The following is a 22,847-nucleotide window of genomic DNA, read 5'->3' as shown; positions in this document are numbered from 1 at the left end:
GATAGGCCTATGTGTTAGAAGGCCGAAGCCTGTAACCTAAAAATGGAAACCCTCGCCCCCGACACCTGCACACGCAAAACCCAAAAGGAAGGGGAGGGGGAAAGGGAACAGAGGCCCCGGGCCTGTCAGATGGGACCAGGAGAAAGATGCTGACTGGAACCAACCCGACCCTACTGGCGTGGGCAGGGGGACCAAGTCAACCCAACTGGGATGACAGTGTACCCCCAAGGGGAAAACACAGCTAATTATTAGGTTTTATTATATATTTTGTTACTGTTTCGTGGCTTCCACTGAGAAAACAAATAGTTTGCCACACAACTTGACTGACATCACTGTTACCTGGCAGTGGAGGTTAAGAGAATAATTAGACAGGACGCGTTTTTTTTTCTGTTCTTTCATATTGGCAGGAAGCGGTTTACGCGCTGCATACATCAGAGGCACAAAACCCATTTTCCTTTACAGTGGTCTATTATACAAAGCAGAGGTGGGACCAAGTCACTGTTTGGCAAGTCACAAGTAAGTCCCAAGTCTTAGCACTCAAGTCCAAGTCAAGTCCCAAGTAAATACAGAGAAGGGCAAGTCGAGTCCAAGTCCAAGTCTCATCAAAGCCAAGTCGAGTCCAAGTCCAAGTCCCAATCTTTTTCAAGTCCTGAACAAGTCATCAGGTACTCTTCACTTAATAATGGCATTATTAGACTATCGATCATAATTTTAACACTTCCATCTAATCCACAGAATTTTTTTTTATAAATACAGATTAAAATATGTTCGATGTTTCTGTCTTGAAATCTTTTACGATATATGCATGCGCATACAATATACACATGTGCATACCTGAGTAATCTGTACAAAACGGATAGCTACATGACAAATAAAAATATTGTTTTTCCAAATTTCGGAGCCCATTGTAAGGATGAGTAATAATTTGACTGATGGCATTTCACTGCGCTAGGCCACAGATTTGCCTGCAAACAATTTATTAGGCTGTCTGCCAGTGGCGACTCATAAAGGAAGCCAAGGTCAACACTTTTATATTATTTAAAAGATAATAATGACACAGTAATTTTGTTTTAAAGTATTCATTTCTTAAGAAATACTACACATGTGATGCTGTTTATCTCATTTGTAAATGGTGCACTGTCACTTTAAGCCCATTGTGTGCCACTGTCCACACATTCTCAATAATGATCTTTTTTACCAGCTCCATTCCTATGGCTAGTCCACAAACTCAAACATTGTTTGTGCCACATGAATAGCACAATATTAACAATGATAAGCATTATATTAAGTTGGCACAAACAGCTTTCATTCCTTTGGAAATAGATGCATGTATGACATGATGCTTGCTTGACATTTTCTGTTTGCAATTAAATGTGAATTATGAGCCTGGTAGCCAGTAGCCACCTAGCTAGCTGAGTGGAATGCGTTTCAATCGGCATATCAATGTGCTTCATGTAAACAAATTATTGAATAGGCCTACTTCAAGACTCACCATTTCCATTAAACAAAGACAACTCTTCATATTCTTGTCCACTTTCCAAATCACAGTGAGTGCAGCCTATGTCATAGTGACCTGGATCTCATAGTTTATAACAGTAGTGAGAACCGGATAAATCCGCAATTTCCCCTAATCTCGTATTTGTTGCCTTCATGATTTCCTTTTATACGTTTCTTATATTTAAAAGAAAATATCAATCATCATCAACAATGACAAGCCAGCTGGAACCTACTCGTTTTCTCTCCCTCTCGTGCGTGCTTAGATGTGTTCTCAATTAAATGCAGTAGCCTAGCATAAGTTTAAGTTGGATCTTAATGGAGAGGACTCGAAAAGTATCATCTTTATGTAACATGCTGTTGGTGCATTTTGACATTGTAAACGTTCTCTAACAAGAGTGCAAATCAGTTTGCAGTAAAGCTACTAGTTATTAGCTAAATGTTGGTCGTTTCTCTGTCTCTTGGTGCCCTACACACAGTGCGTAACGCATGTGGGGGTAGCGGCAGCACTGAACTGTGCTCTGGACTAGCCGCTTGTCTCCGCTATTTTTTTTTTTTTAGTCGCGGAGGGAAAGCATCTCTGGGGTGACTGGTCCACGATCAGGAAATGTAGTTTTTGACTCGAGACATGTCAAGTCGTCACAAGTCAAAGAGGCAAAGTCCGAGTCAAGTCTCGAGTGAATAGTATTCAAGTCCAAGTCGAGTCGCAAGTCATGCCGAATTTTATCAAGTCAAGTCTGAAGTCATTAAAATCATGACTCGAGTCTGACTCGAGTCCAAGTCATGTGACTCGAGTCCACATGTCTGATACAAAGCAACAGTGGTAACTATGGTAACTAGTTTAGAAAGTCATTACAGAACAGCCGCTCCAAAGTCAGTGTTTTCCAAACTTCAGATTGGAAAGGTGTATAACAGAAATGTCTTAAGTCACCAAAATCCTAAATAAACGTTCCTAACTTTAGGATGACCCATAACATATGATGCCAGTCATCTCAATAGAGCTCTGTTATCTCAATGTATCGCAATGGATGTACTGCTCAATCGGAAGTTCGGAGACAATGTGGGCAAAGCTAGCGCCCCCCATGTTTGCGCGCAGAATAAAGTGAATAGGGACTTGGTACCTGATTGTGATGACACACTAAGACATTGGCATCATTTGGCCTCTATACAGTAGGGGGCCCTGAAATAGAGGAAGTGAGCTCATATCTCAGCTTTGATGTACTAAGGCCAAACTTGGTACAGGGACTCGGTACTTTGTGAGAACGGAATGTGCACGGACATTGCCGTAATTTGGCTTTTAGGTAAAGTAAATGAGCTTATATCTCAGCCATTCTTTATTCAATTGCTCAATTGTCAACCCAACTGGGATGACAATGTACCCCCAAGGGGAAAACACAGCTAATTATTCAGGTTTTATTATATATTTTGAGAAAACAAATAGTTTGCCACACAACTTGACTGACATCACTGTTACCTGGCAGTGGAGGTTAAGAGAATAATTAGACAGGACACGTTTTTTTTCTGTTCTTTCATATTGGCAGGAAACGGTTTACGCGCTGCATACATCAGAGGCACAAAACCCATTTTCCTTTACAGTGGTCTATTATACAAAGCAACAGTCTGTTATACAAAATTATCAGACCTCCGAATGATGGGAAGGCCCATTCAAGTGAATGGAGCATTCTACCACATTTTGGACAGCTGTGTAATAATTTAAATGAATAGTGTTTGACTATGGAAGTTATGAAAAAGATAGTGCTTGGGATTATAAAAAAAATAGTGGCTATAGTGTTAACCACACTTCTCACTTCTGAGAAGAAGTTCACATACGGTAATTTCCAGAAAGCCAGACGCACCGTGATGGAGGGTCAAGATGCAACAATAACAAAAAAGAGGCAGTGTCCATGGCTGCAAGAAACCAACGAAAACCAGTTCTTGTCAGAACCGGAGGCACAACTTCATCAAGGGTGGGGGCCGGCCGCCAGTCTGCCCATGGGATACCTGCGATCAACAAGAAATCACGGTTCCCTCTACAGAAGTAAATAAAAGGAGAGAGCTAAACATTTGGGATTCTCAGAACCTGCCTTAGCCTGTAGAAAGGTTTTTACTGCATTCTTTGTGAGCATTATGATTTGGAATTGGAATTTAATGATTTCCCCCCCTTAAACGGTTAATTTAAAATACAAATAAAAAGTTTAGCAACACAGATGGCTACATGTTGCACTGTTGTTTTGGACCTCTTTTTGTGTTTATTACACACAGAATATCAGCGCAGATCAACATGCTAGGTAATATACACACAGAACCAGATGGGCTGAGCAGGATTGGCTATAGACTGAGTGAGAGAAAGGGATGTAGTGTGACTGAAAGGAAATAAAGAGAGAAGAAATAAAAGAAGATACTCTGACATCCCCAGGCTAAAGATAGATTAGCTATTAAACCCGCTTGACTCCTGCCAAGCAAAGACACCCAATTAACTTTTATGGCATGGTATTACTTTCATATGAGATGAACCAAGATTAAATCCTCAATCACCTTCATTACACTGGCAGAGGAGCAAGTGCACTCATTTCTGCCTAATGCGTTGGATTTAATCATGTTTACCAGGGAAGTAAAACAAAAGAGAAAGGAATTTGAAATACATTAATTGACCAAAGCCCAACAAAGGTTTCAAAGTCAATGTGGAAAAAATACTATCACTTAGTCATTCACATGAATGGTGCATATTAAAAGTGACCTTATCCGTACTGAACACAATTATGTTATGTCATAGCCTATAGCCTCAGCCAAAAACCTGACATAAACCTGAGGTGCGTTCAAATTTGCAATCATAGGCGAACGTTTGCGAACAGCTTTCTGCTTGCCTTGAGTTTTCCACGAACGTTTGCAAACACCCGCAAGCAATTTCAGGAGGTAGTTCTCCGTGAACATGTTGGGAGTTGGAAGGAGAGTTACTGTTGAGATGGAATGTTTACACATAATTGTTCAAATGTATTTGTTCAGACAAACATGTTCGACTCGAATATTTGCTTCTGTTCAAGGAATTTGAATGCACCTCTGAATATTGAGGTCCATGATCCAGCTGATTGGCTATGACTTTCATAAATGGATGCTCTAAGCATATAATTTCCAGAACTGGACTGATGTGTGGATGTGTTTGGAGGGGCCTGTAAGTCACATTCAATGGCAGGATCACACTGTAAATTACACTGACTGTTTATTTTTTCTTTCAAACAAAACATAATCCGATGACTGAAATCCGAAGCTGTGAAAATATTGCTTGTCAAAGCAATTATTATAAGAAAGGGATCACCCACAAACAATGGTAATAAGAACTAAAGATCAACATTCATCTAAACAGTAGTAGACTGTGCTATCAGCACAATCTGCAGTTCTCTTCTTGTAAAGTATATTTGCATTAACACATATTACTCACAGTGAAGTTGTCAAATGAAGGCAAAGTGTGGCAAAAGCTAACACTAAGATGGCAGGTTAAAAACTAAAGGAACATCAGTTACACAACACAGAAGTTACTCCATGCTTTACTTACTGCATGCGGTGGCATGCCAGTAGGTGAATATGCTGTGATAGGATTTTCACTATTCAGACACGAGAAAAAAAACACAAGAACTCACTGGAGAGTAACAATCTATCTATTGAGTAACAATCAACCCTCACATTAATACGCAGCCATTTATTTGTTGAAGTTCGATGTATCCTGCATATTCCATCACGTCTCTGAATGTTATGCATCATACACAAAGTTTCTGATAGCTTAAAGACTGCCTAAAGCAGCATTGCTTAAAGCCCTTTTTTAATCACACTAAAGCTAACAGGGTAGGCCTATTAACCACCTACAGGGGTTAGTGTAAATGTCTACGTGTTCAGCTGACGGAACAAGGGTCATCCTTGCTGGGTTTAACCTCGCCCTGAAGCAGCTGGATCATAACAGCCTTAGTCAGATAGCTGGAGGTGCCTCTCGTGCCTAAGGCCGGTGTGTTGTAGAAGACCTCCATGTCATCCTGCAGGAAAGAGAAGGAGAGAGAAAAAACAACAGGGCTCAAGAGGAACAATGGCATATCCAAATGCTTTCTTATTGAAGGAATATGCCAACTTTTGAGAAATTAGCTTATTTGTCGTCTACCCCAGAATGAGATAAGAGAATGGGGCAATTCCATGCAAAAATGTCACATCCATAACGGCAACACAATGCCATGATATTTAGTTGGCGTTATGGACGTGACAGTTTTGCGTGGAATTGCCCAATACATACCCTTCACTTCTGTGTGTGTGTAATAACCCAGTTTGACACTGTTAACCTAGCTTATCTTAATTCACTAGGAGTGGGCTATTCCAGTTAGCCTGTAGCTAGCCTATAGTTAAAAGTCAAGTCAAGTCAGTTTTATTTAGTATAGCGCATTTAACATGCACAAAGTGCAACCCAAAGCGCAAAAAAAGGAAGCTATAGGCTAAATCAAAGATTCTATACGGCGGAGCAAGATAGTTCGTCGTAATTCATGTCTATGAGCACGAAATGGGAATCGAATCCTGTCTGCATAAAGAGGCGTATTGTGTGACATATTGATGAGTTGATGAGGATCATAAAAACGTGCCCAAAATTCACATTCCTAACTCTATAGAACCTTAGCATGTGGTGAAAGAGCTGAGCTATGGCCATAGACTTCAATGGAGCAGTCGCTGCCTCTGCACTGCATGAAGGGGGATTTTGACCTCCCCTCGTGCGATCCGGGATCCCGGAAGTGGCTCCTGATGAACTATCTTGCTCCGCCATATACAATCTTTGGCTAACTGGAACAACTCACTTTCACTTTATGTGCTGGAACTGACTCAGAGCCCTCTATAGTGCCTGAGACCTGAGCAATGTTAAACAGATTGAAATTCAACCTAAAAAAGGTGCAGTGGCATTTGAAAATAAGCAAAATCCTACAGAAGTTGGTAACACTATTGGGTGAATTTGAATGTCTCATTGTATACACATAGCCCCCTGAGCTTTTATTCCTTTTGCTCTGATGTTAAATTGTATCTATTGGTAAATGAGTTAGATAGATAGATACTTTATTGATCCCCAAGGGAAAATTCAAGATTCAAGTTAAATAGGCTGCTAGTCCCTGTTAGAAATTACGGGGTAGCTGAGAGAGAGCCCCTATGCCCAGAGAAGTGCACACCTGCTTCTCTGCCCCTTCATGCTTGCTGCGGTCACATTGGAAGTCGGCGAAAGCCTCTTTGACAAGGCGGTCCAGATCCACAGTCTCCTGGAACTCCAGTTCAGGGTTTCTCTCCAGCACAATGGAGACAACCATCAGAAGCTGCAACACAAAGTTGACCTCTTTAGTTTTTTTTACAGTAATTACATAAAAACATATGTCTTACACAAATTTGTCTACTTGAGTGGTCAGCCACCTCAGACCAAATTAAAGTAAAAAATATAACGAGCCGTCAAATAAATGCTCTTACCTCCACAATAATTTGCCTGTATTCAGGTAACACAATGTTCTTCAGCATGTCCTCCACAAGCAAGGAGAAGTTCATCTCATACATGGTCATGTCCGACAGCGTGGGTTGCTACAAAATGAGAGCATACAAGGTCCACTGACTCTGAATCTTTCCAAACAAGCCTACAGTATACAAATGTATACTTCTACCAAAGGGCTGAAAATGTTACCTTGTGGTACTTTTTGACACATGAACTCTAGCCTGCTCTACTACTGGCTACTTTCGGAATGAAAAAAAAAAAAAACTTCTGATAATGTTAAAGGTGCAGTCGGCGATCGTACGCAATTTCAAGCCCATAAAATGTTTTGCCACATTCAGTAATCGTCTCCTCACGACTGCTACCTACCCATTCTGTGAGTTCACTGTAAAAAAAAAAAAACGCTCTCTGTAGGCAGCCCAAAATTATCTGGCAATACTGAAGGGAGAGGTGAGCTACCTCTTTGGTGTGTTTCGTTTGGTCCTTGGTTAACATATATGTACGTTATTTTGGACAAAAGTGTCTGTTATTAAATGTAAACATAAACATAAACAAAGCATCGCTGCTACTGCGATTGCCATTTTAATAACCAGCTTCAACAGCACTTCCTCCCTTCCACACATCTCCTGATTCACAAGCTGTATGTACTGTATACACACAGGCTGCATTAAAGATCAGTTTATAGCAGAGTATAGCTGCCCATGACAGGAGACCCATGCCCCCAGATGAGCTGACCACTACCTGAGGGAGCTGGACTCCGGCCACCATGATGCCATTGCGAGTCCTCTCGAGGATCTGCCACACGCGGTCATAGAATCCCAGTGGGGTGCGGTTAAGAGCGCCATCGATTTGACGCCTGTGCAACCAAGACCTACAATGCACACACACACACACACAAATGATGATTTTATTAAATAAAAAGTGGTTCTGAACCTGTGGGCCGTGGAATTTTATATACAGGCTGATGAAATAGGCCAGAGGGCCATTTTTAACTGCATCAATGACACTGCTTGTTAATTAAAATGGTTTTAGGTAGTCATAAAGTGGCAGTTATAAAGTTGCCTAATAGGCTACATAATCTATACCATATGTGGTCTCAGCTCATGAACACTAGAAAAAATATATACATGTGTGACATACTTCCAGTAGCCATAAGGTGCCGTGCCTTGACGTTTTGATTTAAAAACTTAGAGATCTGAGGCTTGGTGTGAAAGGGCCTTAACCCTGGAGAATCACTTCTTCAAGCTGCTGGAGCTAGGCTCTGATAACCTTTCACTGACATGACATGGAAGCATGTGTGTAGAAGATGGTTTTGGTCAGTGAGTTACCGGCTGGTGTGCTGCGGCTGGAGCACGTCCAGAAGCAGCTGTTTGACCTCACTGGGGGACATCTGGTAGATGTCCTGAGTTGCCATGTCTCCGGCACGGATCTTCAACTCGTGCTTCATAGCCTGAACAATCCACCTGGGACAAGTTCAAACACACTGCATATTAGATCTCATTAGAGTGTGAATAGTATGTGCCACTTTGTGATGTTTCTGGCATCATGTAGTGGTGACAAGCGCTACCGAAAACACAGATGGCTATCCATATTGTGATATGTTTGCTATCATGTTATTAGCAAAAAGTGCTACACAAAACACAAGAGGCGATCTGCACAGGCTGAAGACACAACAGGCGCCTGCTCACCCGATGCGGATCTTGAGCATGCCGTGGAAGAGCTCCGGGTTGTTGGAGATGATCCAGCCGATGTGGATGACCAGCTCCTGCTGCAGCACTGCCTCACGCTCCTGGCAGCACTTACTGTAGATGATGCCCTTGATGACCCCAGGGGACAGCGGGTTGGAGATCACCTCCTCCTCTTGCCCAAAGAGCCCCAGCGTGACCTGACGAGAGTAGCACCCCACAACAGGTGCCCCATCACCCCAAACAAACACCTGTTAATTTGTTGCAGTGCATTCACAGTACATAGTACTAGTAGGGGCCTCATTCTTGGGCAGGAATTCTCCTGGTGGCCAGACATTTGAAGGACTCACATCTCCTTCTCACATCTCCTTAAGCATGACCAGTGTATATTTTATAACTAAGTGATTTGGACTATCATGTTCTTGCTACTTTAGAGAAAATGGACACCCTTATGTTAGAGGACACTAGTTTCTCCACAATCTACCTTTACTCCATATCAGAATAAGGTCATGTTTTTCTGTTGAACAGCATGAGACACAAAGGAAGACTTTGTTCATTGATACTCAATTAAGGAGCCAAGTCTTCTTGTTCTCTTGGGCCTGTTAACAGATTTCTCGTCTGTCTGCTAGGTAGAACATTCATCCATGTTCTTTCTCCACCTTGGGGTCCATTACTTCCATGTAGCTCATGTGAGTAAGCAGCAGCCCATTTCAGAAAATGAATAGTGGCAAAGGGTGCAGGCTATCCCTAGCATCCCTAGCAAGGCAGCCTGCTGTTTTATAAAGCTGATGAACTGTCTCCACCTCAAATCTGCAATCACACTCCTGAGCAACAATCTATATGCAGATTCATGCCACTAGGTTCTGAGCTATAATGCCACAATAACACTTGGGTACACCCAGGATCAGTGGGTGGTGGCAATGGGTGACATTGAGAAAAGAGGTGGGGTAACTGGTAGGATTTAATACTGTTAAATAATTCCAACAACACCAAACAACAAATAAAGGAACACACCAACATTTTGGGAAATTAGCTTACTCGTCATCTTCCCCAGAATTAGATAAGATGATATATACCCTTCTAATCTCTGCTACTTCGGATTTGCACAAGTAATAACAGGGCTTTTCATGTGCTGCATGCAAATCACTCCGCCCAAGTACTGTAGTAGTGCTTCACCTGAATGAGAATATAGTTCCTGTGTCTCATTTTTCACATGGTATTTGTACATATTGCAACTACAAGTCACAGCATGTAAATGGGAAGTTCTTTTGTCGCTTTTGGGAACTATTGGCTAGTTGGTTCCAACCACCTCAATTAGCTATGCTAAGCTAGGCTAACGTGGGTGCATCATACATAGTTGCACGCACAGAGACAAGAAGGGTATCTATCATCTCATCTAACTCTAACTGTTGGTGTGTTCCTTAAAGCTGCCTCATTCTTGTTACTGCAAGGCAAGCCGAAGGGCTGTCAAACATCACAAAGTGTTAGCGGCACCAGAGATGAGAGAACGAGAGCGAAAAGTTTAGCTTAGCCGCAAGGCTACAGCACAATAGGTGAGCTATGTCATGAAAGCAAGCACAACATCTACTTTTGACCAATAGGAAGATGAACCTCTCTCAAGCCACTGGACACAGTGGTTACATTCATACTGTTTGAGTGCTAAAAAACATCTGCAATTGACTGCAATGATCAGTGAACATTAAAATACATCATCTCATAAAGCCTATTGTATAAAATGCATTGAATTTTGGGTCAATTAGTTAAAGTCAATTAAAAGATTTGCCCCATTCTTAGTGATAGTACTCACCTGCTTGCTATGTACTAAAACACTAGTAATACTGGGGGCAAGGCTGTCCACTAGTTTAGTTAAGAGACTGGCCGCCAATCGCACAACAGACCTGGCAAACAAACACATAAATAGATACTCAAAGAGGGTACAAACACTACCTGGGGGCAAGGATGTTAGACAAAGCCAAATAAAAATAAGATCAATATTATTCACATCAAATTGGATCTGCTTATGCATGTATTTGTGAGTGTGGTTACAGCAACATGAAACAGTAGGGATTGTTCAAATCAAACAAATGTATGTTATACGGGCACTACGACAGGGCAGCCATGGCCTACTGATGGGGCAGCCGTGGCCTACTGGTTAGGGCTTCGGGCTTGAAACCGAAGGGTTGCCGGTTCGATCCCCGACCAGTAGGAAAAATGTGGGCGGGGGAAGTGGTTGAGCACTGCTCTCCCATGCCCACATCCACGGCTGAAGCGCCCTTGAGCAAGGCACCTAACCCCTCACTGCTCCCTGTGCGCCACTGTAGCAAGGCAGCTCACTACTTCGGGTTAGTGTGTGCTTCACCTCACTGTGTACTTCACCTCACTGTGTGCTCTGTGTGTTTCACTAACTCACAGATGGGATAAATGCAGAGACCAGTCAGTGTGTCCCTTGTATGCGCAAGTATACTTGGTTTATAAACCTGATTTACGATTTTTACAATTTACAAGAAAGGTCTGCTGGTGTGCTTTGTGTGACTGGTCCAGTTTATGAGATCGTATCTGGTCAGTGTGTGCCTTAATGCTTTCAAAAATTGAGTTTAACATGTCGGTCTTGAGCAGTGCAGTACATTACCGTAAATGTTATTACTGTCTCAGAAATGGAAAGAAAGAAAGAAACCTTCTGAACTTTCACACCGACTTGGCTGAATGTAAAGAGGAAACAAACAAACAAACCAAAAACCTCCCCTGATACGTCCTTAACCACAGGGAGACAGCTCATGCAAATGAACAGTGCAGTTCCTCCCCAGACAAACAGAAGTCGTTAGTATTTCAGGTCTCCTTCTCAGGAGAATACTCTGCCCATCAGGAGAGGCTGTCTCTCGGAATGACAAAACTGCTTTGGGAATTCAAAAGCTGCTGCGAGCCACTTTTCCTTGACTTGGGCAATTATTTTTTTTTCCCCCACATAAATATTGTCCCTCTTAAATAGGTCTGTGGTGGACATATTTTAATGTTCACTAATTTATGATCTGCATGAATGGCCATCTGGAATTATCTTTCGTTAACAAATGGAATCCTCAGAGAGCGAGCGAGAGAGCGAGATAGAGAGAGCGAGAGAGAGAGTGAGAGAGAGCCATTAAATGGACTTTACGCATACTAATTAACAGCTGCACACATGTGAAGGCAACACAGAGGACAGGCTGTGAGGAAGGAAAGAAGTGAAAAGCCACAACAACATACTAAGAACATAAAACATTAACCTGACACAAAATTATTATCGAACCAGTGTTGCTGGACCAATAGGATTTCTAATTGTCATGTCACTATTGAATTAATTTATTTGATTATGGCCGTCAAGAGGAATGGAATTAATTCATAAAAATGAAATCCCAAATGGATAACATTTTTGAATGCTATCAATACATGAAAAAAAAAAATGACTGGACGATTGAAGCCCTGTTGCTTGTGTGCAACTACCTTGATAAGCAAATGTTGTAAAGAGCTATGCACATGTATATGTACCGGTATATGTATTTGTACACTGATTACACTGCTAGTATCCAAAAACAATCTCATATCATGACTGTCCTGAGTGCTGGAGGGCACATGACAGGAACCTTGAGTTGTTGTGTACACATGTGTCACATTTAGATTCATATTCAGATTTAGTCTCATCATCAAATGCTACTGTAGTGTGCCATAGAAACAGGTTAACAAATTGCCAGCCATATGTGTGCAAATCACATGCCTGTTTCATGTTATGGCCAAACACAACACTACTTCCACCAATGACTCATCTGAGAACAATGCTACTTTGTTCCCCTTTGAAAAACTTAAATACATGGTAATGAAGCTAATTCTACCAGAATTTACCAATTGATTAATAAAATCTTATTTGGATGGAATTTCACCGTATTAATAGGCCAACTGTGATAACACATTGATCACATTGATTCAATTATTTGACAGCCACACTACTCAGCCATAAGATAAGTGCCCTTTGTTGTATGGGCCTTGAGGTACTATGGATCATTAAAAGAGCTCTAAAACTGCCCTTTGGTCCATCAGCTTTCTGGACGTGAGACATAAAACTGAATCACTGAAAGACTGCCAAAACAACAACAACAACAACAACAACAACAAAATAACGTGAGAATTGCGTGAGTAGGAAAGGGAGTGGGAAGGGGATCAGCTCCCTTTAAGGATGGCTGCCAGGATGGAGGAGTGAAGCAGCCTCTCCTCCATGTAATGGCAAACCCAGTGTCTCAGAGATATGTCTGAGTGTTAACGAAGAATGGCCAAGCACATGCAGCGACCCACGCGAGTCAACGCTGCCTATTTACCTGCTTGGCATTGACCAATATGGTTGTGATATGAGGAGCTATAGAGCCGGCAAACTTCTCGGTTATGGCTGCAGCGTAACGTACCGCCAGCCTAAACAAAAGGGGATGGGGGGGGGGGGGTGAGGCAGGGAGGGAGGGAGGGGGTAAGTATGGGCTCGTAATCATACCGGCATAGAACTGAGATTGCAGTGGATACAAACACCAAACATGTGGTGCGGGGTGGGTGGAGGGTTAGTATGATTCCATTTCCTTCAATGCAAGCATGCAGTTGAACATTTTGTAAATGAATGATGATGAATGAATGAAATGATAGTATTCATCTTAGTCATCTCAAATGTTACTAAGCTAAATCACATAGTAAAACATATTGTGGTGTTGTGGCAATGGCACTTGTTTTGCGACAATGTGTGAGAGTGACAGTTGAGAGGGTGAGAGAGAGTGGGGAACGAGCGACGGGTACAGGAAAGGAACTCTGACCAAAGCTTCCTGCTCCCGGCTCTCCGATAGATCCTCTCCAGCTCGTCCATTAGGTTCTCTGCAGACACACAGATGAGCGAGTTAACATCGGCAATCCACTCATGCAGCACAAGAACATGGCTCATGTTCAGTCTACTCCTTTCAACTCTATGGCTAATTGACTTGTTGGGAGGACTACTTCTTTCCGCAACACTTTGAGCCAGGTCATTAACTGCCAATACTAGTTCGACATGGATGGTTGCTACTGGCCAAAATCCAGTCATTAGTTCAATACTCCTCATTGGCAAGCTAGCATCTCAGCCTTCTGTTTAACCTCAGCTTTGTAAAAATCACTGCGGTCCTTAGCTCATGCCTATCAACTACGGGCTAAATAAAATGTTTTTCACCATACTTAGAAGTTACTGGTTTGAAAACTATACACAAGCTAATTTCACATTACAAAATGTGTTACCCTTAGGACTAGTCTTAAAGGAACCGTATATAAGAAATGTATTTCAATTAATCATAAAATGGCCCTGATATGTCACTAGACATTAAGAAATCATGTTCATTTCAAATACTTATATCACTGACAACTGTAGTCCGGCCAGGATATTGTCATTTCAAAAGTGAAGTTGCAGCCCTCAACTGATGTTGATGTTGTGTTTTGTCATGTCATGTTGTGTTTTGGCCTGATGTGCCACCCTCAACCTATCTACTAATCACAAAGTCAGTAGTGTTTTGGCATCCGGGTTGGCAACCTCGAGTCAGGGGGGAGGGGGAGGGGATACACCGCTCTACAGTAATTTAAAAGTGATTGCAGTACCAGTTTTGGCCACAATCTTACATATGGTTCCTTTAAGGTAGATCTGTTCATAAGGCTAACAGCAATTATGAATCATCGGGTCCCTATGTGTCCCTATGTATAGTGTAAGGAGAATTCAAATGTTGGAGGTGGACAGATGGGAAATGTACATTACAGTTCTATTCACAATTTATTTATTCAAGACCTGATATATCCTGGTGTCACGTACCATCATTAGCAATAAACTGTGGACCTTCTTTCTGGAGGAGAACGCTGGCCAGCTGGGCTTGACTGGTCAGGCAGTCGCAGTTCTGCGAGATGGACAACAAACCGAGAAACGCTAAATGCACAATAGAAGGCATGGCCACTGGAAAAGGCCACTGGATAAATGCAGTCTGACACTGCAAACGTGGAATATACTGGAACGTGGAACAAACAAACAGACATACACACAGAGAGAGAGAGAGAGAGAGAGAGAGAGAGAGAGAGAGAGAGAGAGAGAGAGAGAGGATGACATACATGGAATTTCTGCATGATCTCTTGGGTAGATTTGTGGCGCCAGTCATCCATGTTGATGTCCGGCTGTTGCTCCAGGTCCGAGGCGTTGGGCGTGCTTGTCTGACGCTTCACCTTGGAGTGCTTGGGCAGCTCCAGCTCCTCAAAACTCTTAAACTCGGGGATCCTGGCAAGAGGGCATAGGGCATCATCTAAATCTCACAAAACCATAACTTTCAATTTCATATCCAATGCTTCATACTTAAAGGAAAATTCCGGTATTTAGCACTTTGAGTCTCTTTTCTGGTTTGTTTTGGATGAACTAGAGTGGTGGACACCGAAATTTTGACGATTCGACTTTTCTGACTCGTTTTGAATCGCCTTTACTGCTTCAGAGTGGCTGCAACAGGCATGCACAAACATGTCCTAAAACAACCCTTAACATTCGTTTTCAAAACTGTGCAACTCACCGAGTGATTCGACACTGCAAACTGACACTACTATCTAAAGCAACTTCAATCCAGCTGTAAATGCACAACACACAATAAACAGCTCTCCTATTAACAATGGTTGTTATATTATTTACACACACACACACACACACACACACACACACACACACACACACACACACACACACACACACGGCTGTACGTCTGTTCAAAAGAGATGGCTTACTCCGCTTCGTTCACACGCAGGAAGTCCAGTTGCTCAGTCACAGCCCCTGATATCAGAGTCTAGAAGATCACATACAGAGTGTCAAGTCATTGAATCACAACAAAACCAAACCAAAACACCAGTGACACAGTATGTAAAAAAGTAGGAGGCAGAGAGAGCGAGCCAGACAGACAAATAGCAATGACAGGGAAACACAGACAAAAAGGAAGAATCACAAATGATGGCTGACATGAAATAAAAAGACACGGATGTGTGTGTGAGAGAGAGAGAGAGAGAGAGAGAGAGAGAGTGGGATGGGGAGGGAAGATAAAGGCCAGGCTCTGACTCCTGCCAGTCAGCCGACTTTTATCCTCAGCAAGCAAAGACAGGGCCACTCAGGCCACAGAAGGCGACCGGCAGAAATCTCTTCAATCTCTTTATCATCATCTCTCTCTCTTTTCTAGTCTTTGCTTTGTGACTGGGGGGGGGGACTCTAACCATTATCTGTCTAAGCACGGCACAAAAAGCACAGACAGCACTTGTGTGGCCTTAAATCACCTTTACTCTATCTTTCACGAAACACACAGACAGAGTTATATATTATACAGGGCTCTCAAGTGTCACGCATTGAGCGTGACAGTCACTCATTTCAGTCTTTTGTCACGCTCTCCCACCACACATTGTATTTCTCACGCAGAAAAACGATATATAGTTTATATATTTAATATGCTGCCACCGCGCCGCTCTCACTATGGAACCGGCAGGAATCAAGCGCGTCTCCCCTGGAGTTGAGCCTGCCACTTTATCAGCCAATCAAAAATAACGAGAGGGGCTACGCAATAGCCAATCAGAAAATAGCACTATTGTATCTGGGTAAGATTTAACGCAACAACCAATGAAAAAACGCGTATCCTGGAATTGTTGAACGTGAATTATTGAACGTGAACCTGTTACCCAGGCCTACTTTTTCCAAGTTTTGTTCACCTTGAAGCTTCGAGCATAAGTTCATGGTTTCAGCACAGAGTAAGTCATCTTTTAATGTTACAACAAATCCACAACTTGTTTGACACAAACAATGACAACGTGACTGCTGCTAGAGAATGTTTCCCAGATAATTAGCATCAGTTGTTCATGACTGTCTGTCATAGAAATATTCTATGACTGTCTGTAACTTAGCCAACAGTTCCACAGGCTGCATTGACAACACTTGCTCAGAACAAGTAGCCTATGCCTAGTCATAGCCTACTTTCGTTCACACGATGACTGACATATTGTCGCATTCTAACATCTCTCTCTCCAAATAGAAAGTGTATTGCATAGCCTATTGTTATAGGTCACTTTTAAAATCATGTCATATTATACAATTATATCCTGGCCATGGATGCATTAATCATTGCATCTGTGTTCAAAAATGTCGGGCAAAAAGCAATTAAGCATCCTCTCATTCACCCTGAGAGGAAAGCCCCCTAAAAGGTCCAGGTTAGTGGATGCTCAGAGGTGGTGAAAAGGCCCATTATTGAATTGTCAGTGCCATGTGTCAAATCTTTTCTTTTGCAAATCTGAGCAATTATAAATTATACTTTTGCCCGATTTTGACTTAGGAGGGGATTTCTCCTACATACTGTAGCCAATAATCAAATGCCTGCTCTCTTTTGGAAAGCTGAGACACTGTTGGAAAACAATTAGAATAACTGTGTGATGTACTGACACAAAGTTACAAAGGCTAGATTTTTCTTTTCTTGTTCTACCGGATAACTAGCATCTTTGAACTGACCACATTTCAGCCCTCTAGGTCTTGACTTGATATGACTTGAGTCCTAGCATTAGGTCTTGTCATGCTGTGTGCAAAAGTAGATTCATATAGAATGACAACATGAGTACTTTAGACCATTATATGCTCATGCGTTTTGTAAAATGCCCTATGAAAACTCCCCATAGGACTTTGGGTTATCCAAAAGGCATACTGGCAATCAAATGCTTACTGCATATGAACTAGCCTGGCGGGCCATCCTATATCATTGAAATGTATAGTCTGGAATCGAACCATTCACCTCGCTTAATCCAAGGGGCGGGTAGAGAATTGTCTTTCAAACTGCCTAGGCATGCAATAGGCCAGCGCTACGACCATATCCGTATCCGGTCGGCAACGGCAAATACATCCTTCTTTGAAAGGAATGACTTAAGTGCATTGTGTTGCTCAACTTTCAAAAAAAAAAAAAGTCCAACTCCTCCAAAGTTGACGCCAACGCCGATTCAAACAACCGCTCTTCGTTCGCCATAGCCACCTTCCTTGTTGTTCACCTTCGCAGGACTGTCGTTATCCTGTTAAGCCCGCCTTAAGACTCTCTAACAAAATAGAGCGCTGTGATTGGATGACGTCCACGGCGTCAGCCAATAGAAATCCCTATGGTTTGATACTAGACGTACAGGCTGAGCAAATGAATTTGCCGCCGCTAGGGTGCATCTAGATTTCTAGGCTACATATGAACCCCTTATAAGCATAATCTTGGCCTCAAATGAAAGGTAATACTCTGAAGTGTCATGCTTGCGTTTGGATTGTAGGCTACTTCAGGTTCTGATATGACTACACTAAATATGGAATAATTACAAAAAATACAAATCTTTACAATTTCTATTTCAATTCAATTGGTGTGTATAAGATGGGGCTATATTTCTGCACAACTAATATTGGATCAACTGTTAACTGACCTGGGGCTGGTGTATGCTAGCTGGTGATGCTAGTTGCGCGTGTAAATCCTCACACCCCTAACCTTAAGAACGGCTCTAACCGCTGAGTTGGAAGCTTGGGCTTTTAGCTCAGTGGTTAGAGCGCTCGACTCCCATGCCGGTGTGTTGAGGTGGCGGGTTCGAGGGCTGTGAGCAAATTGCTGCAAAAGGCACATTGCTGCAAAAGGCAATTGTGAGCAAAAGGCTGTGACAAATTGACCTCTGTTACACTGGAACATATAGTATAAGTATATATACTTTTTTGATCCCGTGAGGGAAATTTGGTCTCTGCATTTAACCCAATCGGTGAATTAGTGAAACACAAACAGCACACAATGAACACACAGTGAGGTGAAGCACACACTAATCCCGGCGCAGTGAGCTGCCTGCTTCAACGGCGGCGCTCGGGGAGCAGTGACGGGTTAGGTGCCTTGCTCAAGGGCACTTCAGCCGCGGCCCACTGGTCAGGGCTCGAACCGGCAACCCTCCGGTTACAAGTCCAGAGTGCTAACCAGTGGGCCACGGCTGCCCCAACATCTGAAGGCATATTAATAACAACAACAAAAAGTAAAACTCAGACGGGGGGCGGGGGTTGGGGGGGGAATTGTCGACGGGGAATGTCACTTTTGCCTGTCCTCAAAACTTGAGAGCCCTGTATTATATTTCAAACTCACACGTTGTTGTTTCAGTTCAGTTACTTTTAAAAAAGATTGAGGATGTAATTTGTATGTGGTAAAATCTTCAGCAGAGTATATGTGAATAGGTTCTAAAACACATTAAATATTCACTAAATATCAGAGAAAATGAAAACTGTATTTACCTGAAGTCTATCCACATGAACTTTGACCCCTCCAATGTTCCCCTTCTTAAACGATGCCAGCATGTCCAGAATGGGATTGAAACGGCTCCCCCTGGTGGAAAACAATGAACATACTAAGACAAATATTATAACCTCAGCACTGTCAAATGGAGCTTGTGTGTTATACCGTGTTATATGTGTGTTCCTAAGACTCACTTGATGTTGTCCTCCCTGATCAGGACCAGGAAGAGGGGTCGGCCCTGCATCTTCCAGCACTGCTTGATGAACTGCAGTGTGTTCTGCACTCAAATGCATGTGCACCCACACACACCCACATGCGCACACACACACACACACACACACACACACACACACACACACACACACACACCACTTTAAAAACCACTTTACTATAGCTGAACCATGAGTTTAAATCATCTGGCTTTATGGAATCAGACCTACCACATGACAACAATTCAATTTATGCATTGCTGTATTAACTAAAACATGCCATAGTTTAAAGCCGAGTGCCTCAGAGCGAATACACTCAAACGAGTCTGCTCACCTTGATGTCATCGATCAGTAACATGACGTCTTGGGACAGGTAGAAATCGCTTAGATCAAAGACGATGGGGTAGCACACCACAGTCTTTCCCAGGATGCGATATGTCTATGGGAGGGCAGACATAGTTCATTATCCCATGCGTACAACACAAGATGGATGACATTGAGCTGCAGCCTTATACATTACCTTGGACAGGTCGTAAAATAAGTCATACACACACACACGTCCAAAATGCATGCACACACCATTTTGCACTAATGACTATAAAAACTGGTTCTGATAAACACACACGCACGCACTCGCACACCCACACCCACACCCACACACACACACACACATGATGATGATTGCTCCTGGCAGGTAAATCTCTGTAAATGGGCATTTGCTGAGGTGCTGTTTTAAGGGGGATGATGGGCCAGGCTCATCTACTCGGCCATGCTGCCACCTCTGTTTGCCGAAACAATCAGCTCGTTTAATAGCTGACTTCCAAAGCAGATCAAACACCAGCCGGTACTTAGCATACCAATCAGCGGCGACAAATCTCAAGGTAAATGTTTAATCTCACCATCTGAGGTCGTTACAGAAAGCAACGCAACACAAATGAGAGAATTATCATTACCACTGCATCAAGCCAAAAGCCATCTGGAACTACTATAGCACCTCTAAAGTGTGATGTACCGGGTGTGCTAGCTGTGGGAGCATTTGGGTAGAAAAGCAGCACAATGGTTCCCTGTGGTCATATAACATTGTACGGTGTGTGGCCAGGAGGATGGTGAGGAAGTGTGTTAAAGTAGCTTATGGACGGTTCCTAGTAGCCACACACTGCTGTAGAGGGAACTATAAAACCACTCAGGAGTCTCCAAAGGGCTGTAGCCTGCTAGTGAGAAACAGCACTATGTGTACACTGTAGTGTATTTAGTGTGTAGTGTGTGTGTGTGTATGTGTGCGCATGTATTTAATGTGTGCTTGTATGTATGACAATGGGAGTGATCAGTGCTAATGTTTCATGGTTCATATACTGTACTGTACATACCCAAAATGATGTGTAATGTCTTTATAAATGGTCTGCATGTAAGTCTCTGTGTGTGTGTGTGTGTGTGTGTGTGTGTGTGTGTGTGTGTGTGTGTGTGTATGTATGTATGTATGTATGTATGTATATGTTCGTATACATAAAGTGTAGGGCTGTCACTTTACGTTCGAAAATCGATTGCACAATCAATTGGACCAACCAACACAAGTTTCGAAAACTAAAATAGGGAATTGAATTTAACCAAATATGTACACTATTCATTTTAAACGAATTAAACAAATAAAAAATCTAGATGTAACAAAACTCACAAACAAGCAGAAAAATAACAAAGAATTCCGAAGTGCAGTAAGCATTGCGAAAGCTAAAAAAGAAAATTCCCACCAATTTTACGCACCGGAAACAGCTGTTTCAATCGGCTGCTGTGCTGCTGGTGTTTTGCCAAAAAATTGAGGACAACACGATTAACCTGTGCAACATGAGAGAGACGAGTGATAGGCCCTAATAACTTGAGGAGTTCGATATGGAAGCACTTCGGGGTTTGGGTATATCAAACTATGGAGAAGGACAAAGCGGTATGCAAACTGTGCAGTCGTGAGTTCTACGTAGGCGAAATTTGTTTGACATTTCTAATTGTAAACGCAGCCACGTTGAAGCCTGCAGTAATGTTTTTCACTGATGTTATGACAGTCCACTCTGCTCATTGTTTTTCGAGAATGTTGCACTCCTGTTTGTCATTGTGCACGAAACTTCACGCCAAGAAATCATCAGAAATATTGCTGGCTTGTGCGTCTTCAAGCGCCCCCTTTACGTTCGTCCTAATGCCTGTTAGTTGTTCGTGGATTGGCCTATATTTGCCGTTGAAAATTATTTCATGTCTTTTGACATGAAAAATCGATTTTACAATCGATTCAATGAACAATTATGTCTCAAGAATCGAACAGGATTTTTTCACAAAAGTGACAGCCCTAATAAAGTGTGTGTGTACAAAGAATTGACTTACCTTGCAGGTACCAAGGCAGCCCACCGGTCTCTCAGGGCGGCCACTCAAACCAAGCTTGTTGTTGATGGCCAAGAAGCGGTAAGCCTAGGAGCACAGACAGACAGACACACACACACACACACACACACACACACACACACACACACACACACACACACACACACACACACACACACACACACAGAAAGAGGAAACGTATTCATATGCCTCACTTGTCTTCTTCTCAGTCTGCAACAGTAAACAGGCACAGCAGGAATTTGGTTCTCCAGCAGTTCAGAACCATGGAGAGGTGCATGGAGAAGAGTCTGGCCTCTGTGCGTGCACACACACACACACACACACACACACACACACACACACACACACACACACACACACACACACACAGCAGCAGGCAAACATCAAGCTCTATGACCATAAAGCTCTATCATCCACCTACACACATACACACACACCTAGACACACACAAAACCCTCTCATGCTGTTTTCAATACGGAAACTCTACAAAGTTCTATGAGGTTCCTGTGCAGAGAAGTAAAACTTGAGTTCTCCTTCATCACCCTTCATCAGGCTTCAGGCAGGCAGCAGCAGGCAGAGGAACGTACATTAGACACTCAGGCCTAATCCCCCCCAGCCAACTTTGGATCAGCTTTGACCCAGATCCTGCCTGGACCGGGACGAATTTGGGCCAGAGGAGGCCCGGATCTGTTGCCACATCAGCAGCTCTGTGTAGTCACATGCTTCTCCACGTTCTTGTGAAGTCTGACCTTGGCTGTGACCTTCCCCATGCTTCCCTCATTCATATGTAAGTCTGCTCCATATTTTCGTTTGAAATGTTAAATGGAAAAAGCCAGTGAGTGGGGGGGGAGGTAAAGGGGTATTGGGGGAATGAGACAGAGAAAGAAGTGCAAAAGAAAGAGAGAGAGAGAAAGAGAAAGAAAGGAATAAAGAACAAATGAAAGTAAGAGAGAGAGAGAAAGAGAGAAATACAAAGGAGCCTGATCAATGAGCCAGACCCAACCTCATTTTGCAAAAATTAATCAGTCACAAACACACACGCACCACAGACACACCTACAGCCCCACACATAGACAGACACACACACACAGACACACACACACACACACACACACACACACACACACACACACACACCCGCAAAGCATGCTGAATCCACTTGCATTTCCCAACGGCTCATCTAATTCCCTCATTGCTGATGTGTGCTCTGTGGCCTCTAATCTGTGGGGTCTGGCTCTTTCTCCAGCTGACTCAAGGAAGAGTGTGTGTGTGTGTGTGTGTGTGT

General features: G+C 42.7%; 1 protein-coding gene across 4 annotated transcripts in view; it reads right to left on the bottom strand.

Annotated features, from left to right (window-relative positions):
- Positions 1 to 4,694: 4,694 nt before the first annotated feature.
- Positions 4,695 to 22,847, bottom strand: part of phkb (phosphorylase kinase, beta) — a 78,853-nt gene continuing 60,700 nt past the window's right edge. For 3 of the 4 annotated variants that reach the window (XM_042060886.1, XM_042060888.1, XM_042060889.1), the window contains 15 exons: positions 21,545 to 21,628; positions 19,515 to 19,619; positions 19,166 to 19,248; positions 18,971 to 19,061; positions 15,445 to 15,503; positions 14,791 to 14,953; positions 14,501 to 14,582; positions 13,488 to 13,545; positions 13,011 to 13,101; positions 8,674 to 8,870; positions 8,314 to 8,448; positions 7,727 to 7,856; positions 6,970 to 7,077; positions 6,681 to 6,821; positions 4,695 to 5,516 (listed from right to left, as the gene is read on the bottom strand). In XM_042060886.1, coding sequence (XP_041916820.1) covers positions 5,379 to 5,516; positions 6,681 to 6,821; positions 6,970 to 7,077; positions 7,727 to 7,856; positions 8,314 to 8,448; positions 8,674 to 8,870; positions 13,011 to 13,101; positions 13,488 to 13,545; positions 14,501 to 14,582; positions 14,791 to 14,953; positions 15,445 to 15,503; positions 18,971 to 19,061; positions 19,166 to 19,248; positions 19,515 to 19,619; positions 21,545 to 21,628 — 1,665 coding nt within the window. In that variant the 3' untranslated portion in view covers positions 4,695 to 5,378. Of the gene's footprint in view, positions 5,517 to 6,680; positions 6,822 to 6,969; positions 7,078 to 7,726; positions 7,857 to 8,313; positions 8,449 to 8,673; positions 8,871 to 10,477; positions 10,569 to 13,010; positions 13,102 to 13,487; positions 13,546 to 14,500; positions 14,583 to 14,790; positions 14,954 to 15,444; positions 15,504 to 18,970; positions 19,062 to 19,165; positions 19,249 to 19,514; positions 19,620 to 21,544; positions 21,629 to 22,847 lie in introns of all 4 variants that reach the window. The other variant, XM_042060887.1, reaches the window with a different exon arrangement.

The sequence above is a fragment of the Alosa sapidissima genome, chromosome 14 (assembly GCF_018492685.1).
Source record: "Alosa sapidissima isolate fAloSap1 chromosome 14, fAloSap1.pri, whole genome shotgun sequence".
NCBI lineage: Eukaryota > Metazoa > Chordata > Actinopteri > Clupeiformes > Clupeidae > Alosa > Alosa sapidissima.
The sequence above is the reverse complement of the archived record's forward strand: the minus strand, read 5'-3'. Positions and strand labels throughout refer to the sequence as shown.